The 21,363-nt window shown below is 38.2% G+C and overlaps 1 protein-coding gene across 1 annotated transcript; it reads right to left on the bottom strand.

Annotated features, from left to right (window-relative positions):
- Positions 1–9,806: 9,806 nt before the first annotated feature.
- fam217bb (family with sequence similarity 217 member Bb) lies at positions 9,807–21,146 on the bottom strand. Its single transcript, XM_052110985.1, has 3 exons — positions 20,757–21,146; positions 18,317–18,379; positions 9,807–12,505 (listed from the first exon to the last, which is right to left on the bottom strand). Exons 1-3 carry the CDS (start codon positions 20,846–20,848, stop codon positions 11,230–11,232), a joined length of 1,431 nt encoding a protein of 476 aa, XP_051966945.1. The 5' UTR covers positions 20,849–21,146; the 3' UTR covers positions 9,807–11,229.
- Between the last annotated feature and the right edge of the window lie 217 nt (positions 21,147–21,363).

Raw genomic sequence — 21,363 nt, 5'->3', positions numbered from 1 at the left:
AAACGGGCAGACACCATTAACCAGTCTCTCCACCCCCATTCGCGGCCACATTATTTGGCCGGAAACCTCGGGTGACATACTCTCCACGAGAGCCACACCTGCCATTTTGTGCACTCCTTCCACTGATCTATATATATATATATATATATATATATATATATATATATATATATATAAAAACTGGATTGCTCATTATGTCACACCAGTTGAGCTACTGCGCCACCATCTTTGTATTTCCTAACATTCTGTACTCCCTTCTGTACTTTGGGTCTTAATGGGAAATCATCTGTTTTTGGTGATCATCACTTATCAAAAAAGTCTGCATATACAGCATCACAACGCAATCTTCCTATACATGTAATTAGTTATTTATATGGACTCTCATTTTTTTCCTGCTTATTGAATGTGCAAGCGTGTTATGTTACTCTTTATCGCAGCAGCATTACCTTCAGCGGAACACGTGTTACCTCAATAGAATAAAATTACGTAAGATATCATTAGATATCATTAATATCATTATCAAACATATGTTTTGCAGGCTTTAAAGTGATTATTCTGAATACATAATTATGCTTTGTAACTATTGTTAACATTGAACATTCATTGGGGTTATTTTCTTAGGCTAAATGAATATTAGGTATGAATAACAGTAACTTACCAAGTTAGCTTTTTTGGTCAAGTTGAATATCTATTTACAGATCAACATCAGTGATACAACTGATGAATATAATGTGTACTTGCATTAATTCTTTGTGTATGATTTGTAATTTTTGCAGTGCAGGCCTGAACACAGCCCAAATCATGGGCATAATTTCTAAAGTGGTCAATTGGAATTCACAAGCAGCACATGGATATTGTTAAACAAGGTAAGTTTGCAGTCTGGATTTCAATAATCATCCAATTGAATGTTAGATAAAACCGGAATTGGTTTGCAACAGGAGGAAAACGCTGTATGAGGAGAATATTGTCAGCCTGGCTTCACTAAAGAGCTGTTGTAACAGGTAAGAGATTAGACAGCAATAACTGAGTAAAATGATGATACTATCCATTTTTACTTGCAGTGTAGATACTTTTGCAGCATGCAGTATAACAATAATCTTAAAAAGTTATTGTGTTTCAGATAGTTATAATTTTTAATGTTAATAGAAAAGTTGACCCAAAAATGTTCTGTCATGATTTACTTAACCTCATGTCCTTCCAAATCCATGTGACTTTCTTTTGCAGAACCCAAAATAAGGTATATTGTATTCCATATAGGGAAAGTAAATGGTGAGCAAAATATCTTGTTTTGTTCATTATTGACTTTCATTATATTGACAAAAACATTCTGTGTTCCACAGAAAAAAATTCATACAGGTTTGGAAGGACATGAGGTTGAGTAAATGATGACAGAATTTACATTTTGGGCGAACTATCCCTTTTAATGTATGTATTATGCACTTCTCATCTCTTTTTTAGTCATCGTTACATATTGTTATAAAAAAGATAATCATTGTTCAAATTTAATTTCTTGGGATGGGCTTGGCTCTTACAGAGAGGGTTGCTGGCAGTAGGAACTTATCTTTATATTTTTTTGCAGTAAAAGCTAGCCCAGAGTTTTCCTGTCATTTGGAGTGTGATGCAGCACATGTTTCCTTGGCAATGAAGTGGAACCTGATGTTAGAGTAGCTTCCTGCAATGTACTTTATGAGTATGAAGATGTGATTGTTGTATGGTTCTAGGTTGAACATGTTCCTTGAATGCAGAACCTCCATGGTGTTCCAGAACCTTTGTGGAGACCCTGGATTTAAATTTGGTGTCAAATTCAGGATACTGTCTGACGGTCTGATAAGTCCCTCTTGGGACTTCATGTTAATCAGTGTATGTAAGTTCATCTTGGGAAGACCTCTCAACACTGAGTGCTGATAAACAACTACAAAGCCTGCTATGTAATAATCATAATTTTCTTTCTTGTACATTTATGCAGCCATTGACTATTAATAAAATTAAAAAACACAAATAGTTTTTCTACTGTCGGAATGGCAAAGTGGTTAGAATCACCCTAATGCCTTATCTTGAATATGGATAAGATAACCATCCAATCAGAAGGAGTCATCAAGCTGGTGACGTATAGACAACAGTCGTCCAATCATTTGACGTCTAATTATATCAACAGCGGGTGTTGCCGGAATAGGGCAAGAGGTCCTCGCTGCAGCCTGTAGCACGATGACGTAGCTGGATGGTCCAGTACGGACGCTGTTACGCTTTGTTAAATTAAAACCAGTGCTCGAATTGAGGGGGGGCTGGGGGGATCCGGGACCCCCCATAAGGTATTAGGGACCCCCCATAAGAAGTAAAAAATAGAATTAGGGGGGTCCCTCAGATATTTTTATTTTAGTAAAAAATAATAATAACAAATCTGATTAAATGCATGCAATGGATACGGTAAATTTCGTGAATTGATTATTTACAATAATTTTTTTTAAGTTGGCTAGTTGCCATGTCTCTTTAAAATGTAAACGCCCCGCCCCACATCTAAAGAGTGCTGTGCGCTTACATCATTGACTGACAGGACTGTTTGATTGGCGCCGCTCCGTTGAAGCTAATTTTAACTTTTAAAAAATTTTGAAAAATATACCTCCACTCGAGGTCGGAAGAGAAAGCTTCTTACCGACTTTTTTGAAGGGTAATTGTCTCTCTCTATATATCTTTCTACTTTATATCTACCCACACCATATCGGGGCTTTTGTATTCCTTGCGTAAATTGGAAACATTTAGGCTTAAGTTACTTAAAAAGTAATTTTTTTCATTATTAGTCCTGGTTCTACGGGAGTGCTAGAGATCTCGACGGAGATGGATAACAGCTTTTTAGTAAAGGGAGCGATCGTTGTGTGCTTTCTATGCTTTCTAATTTCCATTCAGAATTTGTATAAATCTTGTTTTTCATGCTGCCAGCCAGGACCAATGGCCACGTAAACACAAAGTTTCGGGAATTACATACGCATTTATGCGGGATTCACTCTTGAAATAGCAATAATTGACATTGATTGCCATGGTATTGTTTGTTTCTGAATAAAGCAGCCTTTTTCACTGAAATGGTCGTTGAATAGTTGCTGACTTACTCACTCATAACAGTGCTTTTCCGCCACCTACTGGACGTAACTATGTAAAAATCGCATGTGCTGAAATAGTTGAAAAATCCCCACCAACACACAGACTGACAGCCTGTTTTGTCACAATCTATATGTTTAATATCTAATAAACAAGTTTCATCCATTTAATAATTTAATCTTTAAAGTCTTTTGGAACAAACATTATTATCACAGTGTCACATAATCCACATTAATCATCCAGTTGTTTTTAGGGTAAAAACTACATTGGTAAAAAAAAGCTAGAATCATTCTGTTGGATGTACACTACTGTTCAAAAGTTCAAGAGTCTCTTCTGCTCACCAAGCCTGCATTGATTTGATGCAAAATACAGTAAAAACAGTAATTTTATTAAATATTATTACAATTTAAAATAATAATACAATAAAATATCATTTATTTCTGTGATCAAAGCTGAATTTTCACCATCGTTTCTCCAGTCTTCATCACATGATCCTTCAGATCTGAAATATAAACTTTTGTAGCATTATACACTACCATTTAAAAGCTTGTGGTCAGTAAGTATGTATTTTTAAAAAATGTTGGGAAAGAAATTAATACTTTTATTCAGTATGGTTGCATTAAATTGATCAAAAGTGACAGTAAAGACATTTATAATGTAACAAAAGATTCTATTTAAAATATAAACTGTTCTTTTGAACTTTCTATTGATCAAAAATCCTGAAAAATAAAATAAATGTTTATTACATAAATGTTTGTTGATCATCAGATCATCATATTAGAGTGATTTCTGACGGATCATGTGACACTGAAGACTGGAGTAATGATGCTGAAAATTCAGCGTTGATCACGCATTTTACTATATATTCACATAGAAAACAATATTTCACAATATTACTTTTTTTTTTTTATCAAATCAATGCAGCTTTGAGCAGAAGAGACTTTTAAAAACATTTAAAAAATTGTATCGATCTCAACTTCTGAATGGTATTGTATATTTCATTTCATTATGTGTATTTATTTAAAAATAAAAATATTGAAACCAAAACATGGCATTGTCTAGTGTGCAGGTAAAGAGGACCTCCAAGGCAAGCACAGTCCATTCCAGTTTAGCAGAGGGCAGTGGCAGGAGCTCAGCACAGGTTAGCAGCGACAAGATCTCAGAAGAGGACAAATGCAGTGATAACAGTTTTATATGGGTCTGTACCACCAACAGCAGCTCAGCACAGATCAACAAAAGCAAAGAGCAGGTCAGCAACAGCTCAGAACAGCTAACTCCCACCAACAGCTCTGAACGGCTCAGCACCACAAAAACTCAGAGCAAGGAAGTTGATAACTGGAGAAATCAGTTAGAGATATGGAGGAAACAATACTCCCCATGGCTGTACATCAATGAAAACAAAATTGGATGTATTGCATGTAGAGATGTTAAACGAATGTGTACAAACAAAAAAGGTGTTCAAGTGGCAGAAGAGTGGGCTTTAGGGAGGGTCCAAGCAATGAATGTATGTGCCATGAGAAAAAAAATATACAAACACCGGGACAGTCAGGCTCATCAGAGGGCTCTAGAAATTGAAGCCCAGAAAGAAAAAGAGATCCTCCCCACACTAACAGAGAAGGTTAACGATGAGCTTGTCAGAGAAACAGCCAACAGTATAAGAACAGCCTACTTTATGGCAAAAGAGAGATTAGCATTCAGTAAAATGAGCAGACTGATCTGCAAGAGGTCAGTGGAGGAAAAATGGGCCCTTCACACTGATCGGATCATACGTGTATCGCTATGATTGAACACATTGCCACTAAAATGAAAAAGTCAATGATATCTGCATTGAAGTCCAATGATTCTTTTGTGAGTTTGACAGTTGATGAAAGCAGTAACTTTGGCAAAAGCTATTTAATAATTTACTTGAGAGCAGATGACATTGAAAACATTTTCCTTGATCTTGTAGAGCTAGATAAGGGAACAACAGCAGAAGCATTGTCAAGCTCTTAAGAAAACCCTTTTGACAGCAGGTTTGGAAGATGAATATTTAAAATCACACCTGATCAGCATCGCCACAGATGGAGCATCAGTCATGACAGGAAGAGAGAGTGGACTGATTGCAAAGTTGAGAAAAGTCTTCCCTTCATTGAAGAGATTCATTGTCTTGCACACAAGCTAGAGTTGGCAGTGCATGATGCATGCAAGTCTGTAACTGGATGTAACCACTTTGAAATCTTTATTTCAAAGTTGTATACGTTTTACCACCAATCTCCAAAAAATGCCAGACTGCTCTATGATGCTGCCACTCATGTTAACATCTCACTGCTGAAGATTGGGCAGATTTTCTCCATTCGCTGGGTTGCCAGCAGTTTCAGCACTGTCAGAGCTGTTTGGCGGGACTTTCCAGCACTTGCCACACAAATGCAGAAAGCTTCTGTGGATGTTTCCCGCACTGATTTGGATCGACGAAAATGCAGTGGACTATTAAGGAAACTCAGCGGCACAGGTTTTGTTAAAGACCTTGCACTGATGAAAGATGTGCTGCGTGAGTTACAAAGCCTCTCTCTGAAACTGCAGAATCGAAACACATCTCTCACTGATGCCAGTCGGTGGACTCTTTTGACTATGGAGGTCCTGGAGGCCATGAAAACAACACCAGGAAAGTCACTCGCAAAGGCAGAAGGGAGGATAACAGCATGCATGTTCAAAGGCATCACACTAGAAGCCACCAAGGAGAATATCAACAAGGGGCAGTTCCTACAGGCCGTCATTGATAATCTCTCTGTACGTCTCCCTGACTCAGACCTTACTGAGCTTCTGACTCCACTCGAACCATCCTGTTGGCCCAAAGACCGTAATTCCTTTGTCCTGTATGGTGAAAAGAAAATTCATGACCTTGCTAAGCATCTAGGAGTAACCACCAGAGCTGCTGTTGAAGAGTATAGGTTGTGGAAACTTGAAGGTAACAGTCCTGGGAAGACGATCAAGAGGCTGATTACAGCTAGCAAAACCTACCTGGCCACCTCAGCTGAATGTGAACGCGGATTTTCAGCCATGAGTGATACCGCTAACAAGAGGAGAAATTGCCTGAGGGCCAAAATCCTTTCTTCTGTCCTGTTTCTAGACGTCAATGGCCCTCCAGTGGAGCAGTTTGACCCAAAATCGTTTGTGCTCTCTTGGTTGAAAGACGGCCATCGGCTATCAACTGCAACCAAAACAGGAAGGCAAGCACAGACAAAACCAGACAGACCACTGTGGTCTGTTCTAGATTAACATTTTTTCTTTCACCAACATTGCCTGTCACATGTGAACTCTTTGCTCTGCCATCTACCTTGTTTGCTTGCTTGGGCTTCCCAGAGCATTAAAAAACCACTCCTGATGCTTGTTTGTAAAGCATTTGGTGTACTTTAAAAAATACTGCAGTGACAATCAGTCTTTGTCTGGCTTGAATGTTATAAATACTTACTCTCTGTGCACTCATGGAAGGACTCTTCGTCTTGTGTTTTCCTGGATGTTATTTGTGTCTCAGATATGACTTGATACGTGTTTTCTGTAACACATTATATTTAGTTATGTTCAGTTCTCCATTTCAGTTGTGGGAAAAGAAACTGAGTTTATATATACTTTCTGTTGAAGAGGTCATTTCTCATTTGAGATTTTTGTTATCCCTGCTTCTGAAGAAATTGGATGCTTACCAGTAAATACTTACCGGTCCTGAGTTTTGGTTTATGTCTTCATCCACTGGTTCCTGAAATTACTTTGATGTTTGTTATGGATGAATCCTGAGTTGACTTTTGAGAATCTCCTGGACATGCCTATGTTAAACTTATAAACTATTCCAAAGACTGTATCCTGTTTGCCCAGTTGTCCTGTACTCTTTGAGTAAAGTTCCCGCACCTGGGTTCATACCTATCTACATCATTACAGCCTGATAGTATTTTTCCATTCTTTTGCTAATGTTTAAGTAATAAAAAAGTTGTGAAGATAGATATCCTTTTGAAGTTACTCACTGCTCTTTTATCACTGCTTTCAGAGACATTATGAAATAATTGTTCCTGTGCCACTGTTGAATCTGACAGTGATACCATCCAGTGAGTCTGGAAGCCATCTGATTATTTTCTACTGTTTTTGAGACATTTCAATGTATTTTGAAGTTACTTGCTTTTACGGGTCTTCAAGAGCCTTATATGTAGTGCCCTGGTATATTTGCCATAGTTGCTGTTTTGGGTCTGCTGCCCTCTAAATCCAGTATTACTTTAGTAAGTAATTTAAAAGAATAATTATATATATATATAAGACTTGACTCAGTTCGAGCACTGATTAAAACTGTTTCTATATGTGAGTACTTCAATATATTTACATGATGTTTAGCCTTCCCCCCTGGCTGTTTTGTTTTTCTCTTTATATGTATTATTGTAGTTTTGACTGTACATTCACTTTGTTTGTTTGAATCTTAATAAAAAAAAATTAAAAACGCTGTTACGCTTTGTTGTGGGGACTTATTTAAAGACTTCCCGCCAGGCTATGTTGGAGATGGAAGGAAAGGAATCCTTCGTGCCTTTTACTCGACCAAAGACTTTGAAGGTTACTGCTCAGCAGACTGCTTCATCAGTGACGGCAATCACTATAGCCCAAAGGACAACTATTTATAAATATAAATGGTCACTTTAATGACAAGCGCTTGATCTGACTGCTGTGATCAGTTTGTATATTAAACTTAAAATCAGTTGTTGTTTTTTTGTTTTATTTTTAATGTACGTACATGTCCTGCAGAAACTGAAATAAAAAATATACTTCTGGTTTAAAGTTAGGTTTAAAATCATGTGATTTAAAATGTTGTAAATTAACTATCCAGTACGTATTGGACCATCCAGCTACGTCATCGTGCTACAGGCTGCAGCGAGGGGTGTCTCGAATAGGGGAGGGAGGAAACCATAGATATGTCTATGGGGGAAAACAATAACGCGCGTTAGATAGTACTGCACTGCCATCTAGCGGCCGTGTGCGGGACACAATGAAATGATAACGTCAGAAGATCCAATGTTATATTACAATCCAAATCGCGAAGCTGTTTAAAATGATCCCTTCCCAAATGTTTGCTATCAACAATATTCCTGAATCACATGACGCTTTACTGGCGACTATAAGCGTAAACAATTGTTATGTTTTGCACTAATGCAGCATTAAAAATGACTGAAGCTTGAGAACAACTGATCTCAGAATTATAACGAGGCGATATTGTTCTTCCCCACCTATCTGTTAATGATTATGGGTTTGAGGATGATGGCCAAATATCGCAAATAGGAGCATTTTAGGTATTTTGTTGAATCTGTATCCATCAATGGAAGAACCTGTGCAAGACTAACCTGAAAATGTAGCCTATTAGCGCCTTCACAGCTGTAACGTGGACAGGTTTTGAGAACTGTAGATAATTATGTTTATCATAAAGCATATACTGAGTCTGGTCAGAACCTGAAGAGTTTGTTTGTAGCCTACTTACTGTAGAAGAGAGGTCTGGACAGCTTGTGTATTACAGGACTGCCGTTTTTCGGATAAAATAAAATTATTTTTGGGAGATGACTGTAGTAGCTAAGCTCAATCTAGCGTTATAATTGTTAGTTAACACACATATCCGAATCTAAATGCTATAACCATTAAATGTTTTAGTGTTGACTGAACAGCTGATCCAGATTAAATTTAAGTGTTCTTGTGTAGGAAATATCGATGTCGTAGCAGTCTCACAATAAACTGTAGCTACTACAAAAAGAACTGCATGCGATACAAAAAAAAGTAAAACATATTTATTTGGACATACATTCACATTGTAGGCTACATAAAAGTTCAGTGTTCTCTCTAAAGGAAATATAAAACGTTATGAATTATTAAAAGCACTGTACAAATACATTTAAATTATACTGAATTAATTTCCACACTGTTTTCCAAATCAACGTTTCCCTTAGAGAAGACATGCACATTCTGACACTCAAAAGAAAGTGAATAGCAGGCAGAACAAATGCAGGAAAGAGGAAAATCGTAATGCAATTAATTTCAAACGTAATAAAACAGCATTAGTGTGCATGTCTCGTCTAATAATTATAATTTATCCATTTAGCAAAACAGTTGAAAACATCATCACTTACGGAGAGTTCAGGAAAACACTGTTCCTTTTTATACTCAAAGTAATAATGCCATTTCAAATTATGTGAAGCATTCAGAAATGTCATTCATTGCGCTGTGTTTCTGGAAGTATATCATAGCCGGACCGTAACGGTGGATAATATAATTAATCTCCGCTGTTGACTTCTTGCCAATAAAGTGAAAAGAGCACACTTTTTCAAACAGATGTTTCTAAGTCAATCCTTCTGTAGGCAGCCGATGAAAGCGGCATCTGGGACTGAAGCGCAGGGGCGTAGCCAGAACCTTTTTCAAGGGTGGCCAGGTAAGACCCAATGATTTTATTGGGGTGGCCAAAAAAAATTCACTAGCCTACTGACTGTGACATGCAGTACCAAAAGCAAATTCTACAGACAGAAATTCAGTCAATTCTACAGAATTTATAGATCACAAATGTACACAAGAATTTATAGTTATCAATTTATTTCCAGTGACATACAAAAGAAGGTATATGTGCAAAAAATGTATTGGCTGCATATTTAAAAAAATCAAGGCTGGTTTTGTGTGGATGTTTGATGCATGTTTTTACTAGCTGTACGAATGTAGTCACGAGTTCAGAACCCATCTTGATCTGCTTTTCCATGTTGCTGAATGTGCCGTTTTCAGGGCTAGATTGGCAATTTGGCATACCAGGAATTTTCCAGGTGGGCCGATGCACTTTGGTGCCGTTCAGGGGCGTACTGTCCATCGGGAGAACTGAGCAGGCCGGTGGGTCGGCCGAGAAACATGCCGAATGGGCTGCAATAAGCTCAAATGCGCCACCGCGTCACGCAGAACGGACCACAAACCGGCACCGCGATATGCATAAAAGGACAGTGATCACACCCGGCTCAAGAACTTTCGGATCACCATTGTTTTGGCCAATAGATATTTAATAAATTGAACAGAATACATTTATAACTTTTAAAATACATGCGGCAACTGGCCTGAACCTGATATTTGTCCTGAGAACTCAGTTAAACCTTTCAAATAAAATCGACCAACATGTAGTTGACCTTTACTTATGCCAGTTTAGTTTTATTACAGTATGTTCACTTGTTTACCCAACAATTTGTGCAATTAAACATTTGAGTCAAACCAGTTACTAAGATATAGCCCTTGTGGCAACTAACCTGGTCTCCCCTAGAGAACAAATATTACAGGAACAACAATTGTTTATTTATTAATCTAAAACACATTAAAAACACCTGCTGACAATAGAACCTTAGTAAAATCACTTTAGAGAAAATAAAAAAAAAGATATTGCCATTTTAAATTACAGTGAAGGAATAATGGAATTGTTTAAAACATTTATTGGAAATACATATTTAAGGCTGCATAAATCATATTATTTATCTTCCTTTTATAAATGTGGCACAAGTAATATACATATGTATATACTATACTAGTATATACTTATGAGAGAGAAACATTATTGACCGTGTGCATTCATGTAAGAAACAATCTGGGAAAGAAATACGTAAAAATAAACATGGGAAAAATGAAAGCATGCTTAGACTGTTTTTTAAATCTAAATTTAAATTGGGTTAAAACTATGCAGTCATAAACAGACAACATATTCTGCATAATAAGAAGTGAAGAGTAAACATGCATACAATGACCCCAAAAAGTATTTGGACAAATAAGCAACACTTCAAATTGTATGAATATCAATGCATCAGATAAAATATAAAACCCAAGTGGCATTTATTCTACTAGCACGAGCACACTTTTCTCAAAGTTTGTTGATATACTGTTCAAAATTAAATATGAAAAATTGGACATTAGTGGAACATGTCTTGTGGATCCTCTGCTAGAACACCTGTGTAAATTTGAGGCGAACTGACCTAATACATCCACTAAAAATGACCTTAAGGCCATCTGGTTAAAAAAGTTATAGCCAGCATACATTCTTTGTAGGTGCTTCTAATGCAAGGACATTCTATGCATGGATTAAGTGTCCAAATACTTTTCAGGCAACTGTATTTCACTGTAGTCCTTCTGTTATTTTGTAATAAATTGAACACGCTTCTGCCTCCTGTTCAGCCGACAAGTCACAGAATCTTTTGAGTTATGTAAACCACTGGAACTTGCAGCACCAGATAATTTTGAGTCCTGTTCTGTTTTAACAGAATTCTTCCTTTGCTCACTCCGTCCTCTTGCCCTATAGCCAACCTCCCTTATACCCACACAGGAATGACTCCTCTGCCCTGGCCTTCTCTTTTTTACATCACCAAGACTGGCAGTACTGGCTGTAATCGCTGTACTAGAAACGTGGTCAGGATTGTATGTGGAACCAACAGGATTGCGAATGTTACCGATCGCCTGCATGCGCCTCAGGTGGCTACTATCACTCAGAGGGTCACTTAGTCTGTGCTCACGAGATCCGTGTTTTGCTTCAAACTGATGAGCTCTGCTCTCACTGCTGCTCCTTTTAGGAAAACCTGAGGCCTGGCCCCTCTTCTCTAGAAATTGACTTAACCGTGTGTGGTGGTGGTAGGCATAATAGCGGCATGTTCCGTTCAAAATGGGGTATAGATTCTGGCAATGTGGACAGGTACAACTTGGAAGCTGGAGAGAGGGAGCATAGGCCAAAGAGGACAGTAATGCCAAAGGAAAGGCGCGCTGGCACTGGAGGATACATTTAGGAGAGCTGAGGCTGGAAAGAGAATATGTATGAGGTCCATGCCGAACATTTGATATTGGGGCATTGGATTTTCTGCTGTCCTCTTGGACAGTCTGAATCTGGTGCCATTCCATTTGTAATAGGCGGTCCAGGTATCTCTCCAGGTGCCCTATGGGTTTAAGGCGAGGAATGCCTTTGCCATCTGTGTTCAAGTACACAGCTAGCTGCTTCATACTCCAAGAATTGAAAGGAGGTGGTAAGAAGTCTGGATAGCTGCCACTGGAATTGTTGAGTCCTCGACAAGCCGGTCGCAGGGGATGAAAGTCTGATGGATCTATGACCTCTGCACGTAAGTTGAGGTCAGGAGGAGCGATGTGAGGCGGAAGCACTGAACATCTTTCAGAATCAGACAGGTCACTGGCACTATCTGTGTCCTCTTCTCCTCGTTTATTTTGAAGTGTAGTGTCCTCACCATCAGTTCTGCACTCGGAGTCCTCTCTCTTCACTTTTACAGATAGAGGGCATACAGGCTTTAGACTTGAATTCTTACTCCGGTTACTTCTCTCTTTACCACCATTGCAATTTTGTCTTTGTTGCCTTTCCTTCTGTCCATGTTTGGAAGAAACATCCGATTTGATCTTGGTGTTGTGCTGCCTTGAACACAAAAAAAAAACATTTTACATTTATGAAGGGGGATATAATTAAATTTAAAACAGGGATAGACTGGCCATAGTGACCTTTTCCTGGTAGACGTATGGTTCGTCTGATGAAACTAAATGTATAAACAACATAAATATAAAAAATATTCATTGGAGAAAAATATTTTGCTATTGTAGTCAACTTTCTGTTGAGCAGCACTGGTCACAGCCCCCAGATGCTAAGTCTACTTATCTCTTCACTATTCAAAGTGATCTTCTGATCAAAAGCACTCACTGTATCAACTTGGTATATAATAAACATTACTTATCCAGTGGATTGATTAAAAGGCTATGTGCCATTATTTGTGGACGGTGCTGGCCCGTCCTACAGGCTAGCAGCCTAGAGCCCTGACGTGCCGTGAGGGGCCCCATAAATTAGTGTTGTAATAGTGTAATGTACTGTTAATCACCATAGTAATTACAAAAGGGCACACGATGACATGGAGTTCATCAATAGAGGCCCTTCCGGGAGAAATGACCAATAAACATGTAGAGACAGTGCTCAGTGTCACTCACAAAAACACTAAACACCATCAGGGTAACACATTACAAATTAACAATAAACACATTCAATAAAAAATAAAGTAATGAACATTAACTACATCAAATATAACACAGAACACACCAATGTACATAACTGATATTAAAAATAAGAAGATACATAACTATTCCCATAAAATTTACTGAAATGAACTGGGTCACGCAGGAAATTCTGGGAATGCTAGATTACTTTTTACCATAATTTTAAAATAAATTTACAGTAAAAAGTACATGTACTCTCTTGATAAACATAACATACACATTTACTGTTAATTATACAGAAAATCATACTTTATACATAAAAAACATTATTTGAAATATTTTACTGTAAAACTACATGCATTTTCTTTATACATATATTACACATTTTAAGGTAACTACCCGTTAACCAATAAAACATTTTTACTGTAGCATTTTTGCAGTCTTTTAATGCTAAAATTACGTATGAATTCAGTCATGAACAATCTGCTGCTCATGGGAGGAGGAGGAACTACATGTCGCACGTTCAGTTCGTCAATCTCGTTCAACAAGAAAAGGGGCCGGATTATTTATGAATAAAAGTGAATAATGACCACACATTACAATGACATTTGGATGTTATTGAAACACATCATTATTTTTAGGCTAGTTTTCTTTTCTTTTCTGTATACCTTCATAACAAGTCACGGTCAGTAGTTCAGAATATGATATATATGCTTTGTTTTCATTTTTACGGTGGTGCAATGCTGCCACGTACTTATTATTTTCACTCAGTTATGTAGTGAAAACGACATATTTTCCTGTAATAATGAGATGTCATAAAATCGACATCTTTTCTTGTAATAACAAACCATTATGTCGTAAAAAAATATTTCTCTGGTAATAACGAGAGTTATATAAATAAAACGAGATCTGTCATTTTAGCTAGATGTTTTGAGCGTCTTACAAATTAACTTGGCTACGTATCACTTTTCATGTCCCAGCCCACCTGTGCTTAAAGTTCAGTGCAGGCTATTCAGTGGTAATGAATCCTACAAATTAAAATTTTTTATTTAACATTGTCAAATCAGCATGGATTTTGGGATTTTTCTCCAGAATCGCCAGGTTCTAGAGCAACATATTCCAAAAAATGGACAATGTTTTCTGAACCGTGTTAGTGTAAACTGCAGGCCAAGATGTTTTGGAGTGTTCGCAAAAAGGACGAGAATATTATATTTGTTTTATAAAAAAGGTATGATAGTGTAAAATCGTATTTAAAATCCTGTTTTAGCGACAATTAAAATTTTTTATTTCATTGACCACTTATCAAATAGATCATGTTACAAATGACAGCATTTGATAAATCTATTGTACATGTTTATGACAGATTGTTTATCATTCGTGCATTTCACATCAATTATTCTTTAAACAACAAAAATATAAATGCAATCCAATGTTTTGTCTACATTTGAAAGAATAAAACTACAGAGGCATTGTAATGACAATAATAAAATATTATTTATTAGCTACTTAAAGTGTGAAATTAATAAATGTTTTTAAATCAAAGCTGTTAAAGTAAAGCTATATTGTACATCGATAATGAACTTACACACTCAAAAAATATTTTAGCCTATTTTTAAGATCTATTTTATTTTTTATTAAAAGATTACTCTATTCAATTTGATTAAATGTTTTTATGAAATTGAAATTCTTATGTCTTAATTTTTTGTGAGAATTTGAGAATTACAGCTCGACAACCAATTCAAAAAGTTATTGTTTACTTCCAGACTGTAAAATGTCTTTATGGCTTAAACGGAGTAGAAAATAAAGATTTAAAATGACGGTGACATGGTTATGTTGAATTAATTTGCTGTTCATTTGCCGTTTTGCGTAGTTTAGAGTGACAAATCGCATCAGGGTACTTTGAGTCAAAATGCTTACCCGCTACGCAAAGTGCGGACAGGTTGGCAGGTCTGATGACATAATATTTCGTTATTATGAGAAAAGATGTAGTTTTACAACATACCATCTTGTTATTATGAGAAAAGATGTCATTTTTACAACATAGTATCTCGTTATTATGAGAAAAGATCTAGTTTTTACGACATACCTGAGTGAAAAAAAGAATAAGTATGTGGCAGCATTGCGCCACCACACATTTTAAATGTATTCATAATGCACAATAAATAAATACAAATTATCTAAAAAAATATAAATATAAAATTAAAATAACTGCCACTAATGTTTAGAGCAACACCAATTACTTTTATTATGACACTCCCTATCACTTAAAAGTTTTCCACCATACGTGGCAAGCAACATTAACATACGTGTAGACTTCATTATTTGACATCCAATTCACAAAAACCATGACATGGTTTCTTGAGCCCGGGAGTCGAATTGGTTGGAGAAGTGTGGGAAATTCGGCGAGAACTGTTGAACACGTCAGCAATGCTGACGAAGGTCGTTGCTAACTTGGAGGATCTTGCTGTAATAAGTTGATCGATCACTGCCATGGAGACGAAATTCACTGAGGTGGTTACAAGAGTGGGGGATGTCGAGAAACTGATTGATTATCTGGAGTCATTGGAGAGGGAATTATCTGCTAATCCGCTAGAGCCCAAGGTGGATTTGGAGCGTGTCTGGGATAAGTCAGAGGACTTGGAGAACCGTTGCCAGCGGTCCAAGAGCCCATCCATGAATTTCACCATATCCTGACCTTCTTCGGCCTCAGGAATTTCGAGACTGCTCGACATAACAGGCCAACACTACTTGTAGCACTACTTCGGGGGCAGTATTGCGGATGAATCTGCATGTTCTTTGTGTTTATTCTGCCTATTGGCTGGAGTTTGTTTTATAGATGATCTTTTATAGCGTTAAATGTTGGACAAAACAGCACAAGCGCATAAACAAAGCACGCAAGTGAATTACAACAGCGTAAGCACAATGACACAGCTTGCACGTAAAATGTAAACCTGCAGAACTTGCAAATCTCAAACCGAGCACAAAAATATATGATTGTGCACACAAATTAACAAATCGCGAGCAGAAATATCTAAACTGCGAGTCATGACAGGTTCCACCCACGCGCACAAATCTGAACACACGCTCAAGTTATTTTCTGCACAGACGCGCAGCTGAAATCTTTACGCAAGTCGGTTTTGACACTCAGGGGCGGGGCCCAATCCTTTCTGTTAACAAATGCTATTGGCTGCTGACCAAATCCTGTATTGATTGGCTGCATTTGCTTTTCATTCATTTACACTGACAATAATTGTATTGTTCCTATTGATGTATATTTCTTATTTCTCCCCTACGAGAGTTTTGTATGTTTTTTGTTGTCAAAAAAGAAAAAAGAAAAATGTTACCGCTTTCTGTCTGTCCTCCTCCAACAACAACCAATCACGAGAGATTCGAAGAGATGCAGCCAATCAATACAGGATTTGGTCAGTAGCCAATAGCATTTGTTTACAGAAAAGATCGGGCCCCGCCCCTGAGTGTCAAAACCGACTTGTGTGCATAAAGATTTCAGTTGAGCGTGTGTGTAGAAAATAATTTGCACGTGTGTACAGATCTGCGCGCGCGTGTGCAGAAAATAACTTGCGCTTGTGTTCAGATCTTTTTTGTTATTTCTGCTCGCGAATTGTTATATATTTTTTTGTGCTCGAGTTTGGGATTTGCAAGTTCTGCAGGTTTATATTTTAAATGCGAATTCACTTGCTCGCTGTGTTTATGCGGTGGCACCGTTTTGTCTTAATGCCATAATCATTTATTGTGTAATTCTGTCTCACAAAATGTATATAGAAACACCGGACTTGAGCAATCCAACAGCAAAGTTGTCACGGGGGCTCTCGTAGGCATACATGGACTGTTTGAGTTTAGAGGGATGGACGCCAGTTGGTGCTGTCGTGCACGGGTTAATATGCACGTTTCCTTTTTTCTGTTTGTTTGGTTCGGGGTGATTTTGGGGTTTGATTGCTGCACTAATGTGGATCTTATCATTTTGTTTTTGACACACAATCTATTTTTTCTAATATGTCAAAATGTCAAATGCTAATATGAGTGGATTGTCAAAGGAGGCGACACCATGCAAGGAGTGGACATGTGAACGACAAGTTCTGCGCACTTTTTAATTGTTTTTATGTTAGAATCTGATGAGATTCGATACACCCTGCTACATATCTGTTCTTTGAAGTCAACATGGCAAAAAAAATCAATCATCGGGCTGTGTGTCCCATTCACCAAATCACACACACATTCACACTCACACTCATACACTAATGATGGCAGAGCTGCCATGCGAGGTGCTAGCCTGCCATTGGGAGCAACTTGGGGTTCAGTGTCCTGCCCAAGGACACTTCGGCATGTGTAGTCATGTGGGCTGGGAATCTAGCCGCCAACCCTGAGATTAGTGGCCGACAGCTCTACCACCTGAGATAAAGATAACTTAGGAATAGTCATTATTGTTTTAGCAGAAATTCAGGGGCACAGTCTTATTTTGGCTAATATTTACGCACCTAACGTTGATTATCAAGGTATTTTTACAGACCTTGAAGGGATGTTGCAAGCCGCTGGCACCCCTCACGATATAATATTGGGAGGAGACTTTAATCCTTTGATGGACTCAACGTCAATGTTGAACAAAATCAACATTGATGCATCACAGGATGTGTAAAATTCTTGGTCTTAAACTGCATGCGCTGTATAAATCAATATAAAGGTCTTCGATCACATGTCATTTTTACAGCTTGTGCTGTCTACTGACTTTTGAAAGATTTTTTTTTTTCAATGTTTTGTCTGCATAATGATATCAAAACACTTTAAACAACAGTGCAGGAGGAGACTGGAAGATCCCTGTCAAAAAATTGATATTGCACTGTGAAAAAGGTCCATGGCTGCTTGGCCACCGATAATTGTCGCTTGCGGCTTTATTTATTATTATTACTATAAAATGTATAATTTAATTGTAGTGCCTTTCCTAATAAAAGATCTGATTAAGACATATCAAAGATGGCACAATCATTTGATTATATACATATTGTTATTCATATAGTGGGGTGGGGGATTATTCACCAGGGCCTCGTTTCCCGATAACGATTAATCATAGCTCTTAAGAGTGTTCTCTATGTAAAAAGTTTAAATTGTAATACAATTACGCAACCACTGTCTGTAATTATAGGCTGGCATAGGTCACGGGCGATTTGTAGTTCCAGTTCGAACCTGAAAAAATATATTTAAATTGATCGTATCAGATAGATACTGTTCTAACCTGTATGTGGGGTCCTCCATGATCGACATTTTATCAGGTCTTGTCCTTCTTAACCTTCGAGTCCTGTAGACATGAAGAAAACAGCACTTACTGCATACCCGTTATATCCTTAAGATCTGTTCTACCCTGTAAAATTGCAATGCAGTAACTACACATTTTGTCAAAATTGAGTAATAACCGAAATTGGATCTAATAAACCAAGGGGGTTCAAACATAGATCTGGGACCCCCAGGGGCCGCCAAAGGGATGGAAGTGAGTCCACAAAAATGACAGAGAACAATTTTTTATTTTAATGATATCTTATGGCTTCGGAAAAATTGCATAATAAAGACAATTATTTAACTGTCTTTATGATATCATGCTTACTGTTTTTTACTCACACAACATAAATGGGTCTTTGTACATGAAAATATATAGATGCTTTTATATTTTAAAAAAGGTGTACTTAATAACATCAAGAAGTTTGAAAACCTGTCTTGGACCCGTCTTGTGTATCTGTTTGGTTGGGCGTCTCTGCCTATGTGTCAGGAAAACCCCCATCATTGACAATTATCTATTCTGTGACAGATAGGTTTGGCTCAACATACTGTGCTCACACTGAGAGAAACGGAGTAAGAATAGTATATTTAAATCCAAGTTTGGCCAGACAATCAAAAACTTTGAAGCCATTTTTCAGTGTTGATGTAGTTACTGTGATTTGTCCCACATGTTGGGAGAGTGATAGCCTTCCAGTCTGCTGGGCGCTGTTCTCTGCACCTCACCACGCTTCAAGGAGGATTCCTACAAATCTGTCTTCCAAAATGCACACACCCGCCTACAAACACAATTTTCATGGATTTGCCCATTGTGCGGCAACGGCACGCACGCATACACAAACTTCTAATATTAATATAAATAATATTTTTCTATTCTATTCTATTTATCTCGCTCTCTGACAGAACAATCTAGCCAAGTATGGACCCAGCAGAGAAGTCTACTCATTGCTCCGCCCTCTCTCAGCAGGGAGCTTTACTGGGACATCAGCAAAATCAGATCGCTGCATCTAACCGGGCTGTGGAGATGATGGCATCGCGGCTCGCTGAGCTCCCCTCTGTCGTTCAACAACTCCGCCTACCTTCCAATGCTGGTCCCACTCAGGAAGCACCCTCACCGGCTCCGGTGGTTCCCCACATTTCTGGGCACTCAGAGGGTCGTATCCCTCCTCCTACCCCATTTTCAGCTGAGGCGGTATTCTGTAGCACATTCCTTTCACAATGTTCACTGTTCTTCACAAGTCCCTTTCCCATCGGAGACAATGAAGGTTGTGTGATCACACTCCTCACTGGAAGGACCTGAGAATCGGGGAATGCCATGAGGGACAACAGACATCCCAGTTTTTTACTACTATGCTCAAGGTGGGGAGGCGGCGAGGTTCTTACCTGGACTGTCTCAAGGAGATCAGCGAGTCTCAGATTATGCTATAGAATTTCGCACCCTGTCTGCTTCTTGTGAGTGGAACAACCACCCTGTTTCGCACCCTGGCTGATTCTTGTGAGTGGAACAAGTTTCTGCATTGGCTTTCCGACAACATCTAGGACGAAATTTATCCTTTGAATCTGCCTCCACGCTTTGACGATTTGGTGGATCTGGCTGTCCGAGTCTATCAATGTCTGACCCTACGCAGTTGCTGCCATCGACGTCGCTTCTCCACCTACCCGGGCGGCTCGCCATCCTGCCCGGTCCACTATTTCGACCAGGCCACCAGAATCACGGCCCGACACAGATCCCATGCAAGTCAGAAGAACACAGATTTCACATAAGGAGAAGCAGCGATCCCTTGTTCATGGACTATGCTTTCATTGTGACCGGTCTGGTAATTTCTCAGCTTCCTGTCTGGAAAAAGTAGGAAGGGAATTGCTGGCGAGTGTAACACCTTTGGACAAAGCCCTGGACTTCGTACACCAAGTTGACAAATTGTGACCTATAACTATTTCCCCTGTATTTACACAATATCAATTTAACCCTTGATACACTTTGTGACCAGAAAAATGCTAATTTTCTTTAATGTGTGCCTTTACCCCGTCGTACCTATAGGTATATCTATTACTGTAAGACATAGATTAACCATCTTAGATTAACAATTCCCCCCCAAAAATCTTCAATTACCTGAACAAAGTTCATAACTAACCTTATCACTAAGTATTTACAGTATTAGATGAGAGGCTGATGCCTCTGTTATTTGGTTTTTCAATGAAAAGGAGAGATTGGTCAAGATCATTCAACACATTAAAGGATAATTGGCAATCAAATGCCATTTTAAAAGCAGTTAGACGTTTGTTATACATTTTAAAGATGCTTTGCCACGCATCCGAGCTATTTCATCATAAATTGATGAGTACCTGTCAGGTGAATAAAACATGACCTGAATTTAAGTTTATGTTATGCTAACCTACTGTCTTACCTTGGTGCATGTCCCAACCCTTTAGTTTTTGGTTGATCAAATGAAACAAGCTTATTCTGATTCTCCTGTAAAACTGTTCCCATCACTGGCATTTCTCAAAGCAGTTCTACAATTCTCAAAATCACCTAGAACAGAAATATTGTCTCGTATTGAAGCCACGGAATCTCTCGTTTATCAAGGTTTATCCATTTCTCTCTTACATGTGAGGATTACTCCCACGATCCATCGACAGTCTCTCACACTACTCCATTTAATTCATCGTGCATCTGCACAGATCTGTAGTAAATAATTCAGCGACGACCTGATACGTCTGTCTGTAATGAGATGCATCGGTCAATAAATCTGTTTGTTCAATTATCTCACGTTATACAGCAATCGATCTTGGGTAGTTGTCGGAAGCCTTTAAACAAGGATATTTACGTAGGCGTGTACTCCAGCTGCGTGGATGCTAAAAGGCGCGTGGTTGCGTGGGAAATGTAGTCAACAGTGTCACAGGTTTAGAATCACTGTAGATATTACTGTAACTGTCTGACACCTCATCTACACTGCAAGTGAGCGATGCGACGCGACACACTGGAACGCTTCCATGTAATCAACGAAACTGTAA

The sequence above is a fragment of the Xyrauchen texanus genome, chromosome 39 (assembly GCF_025860055.1).
Source record: "Xyrauchen texanus isolate HMW12.3.18 chromosome 39, RBS_HiC_50CHRs, whole genome shotgun sequence".
NCBI lineage: Eukaryota > Metazoa > Chordata > Actinopteri > Cypriniformes > Catostomidae > Xyrauchen > Xyrauchen texanus.
This window is presented reverse-complemented; position numbering and strand designations above follow the sequence as displayed.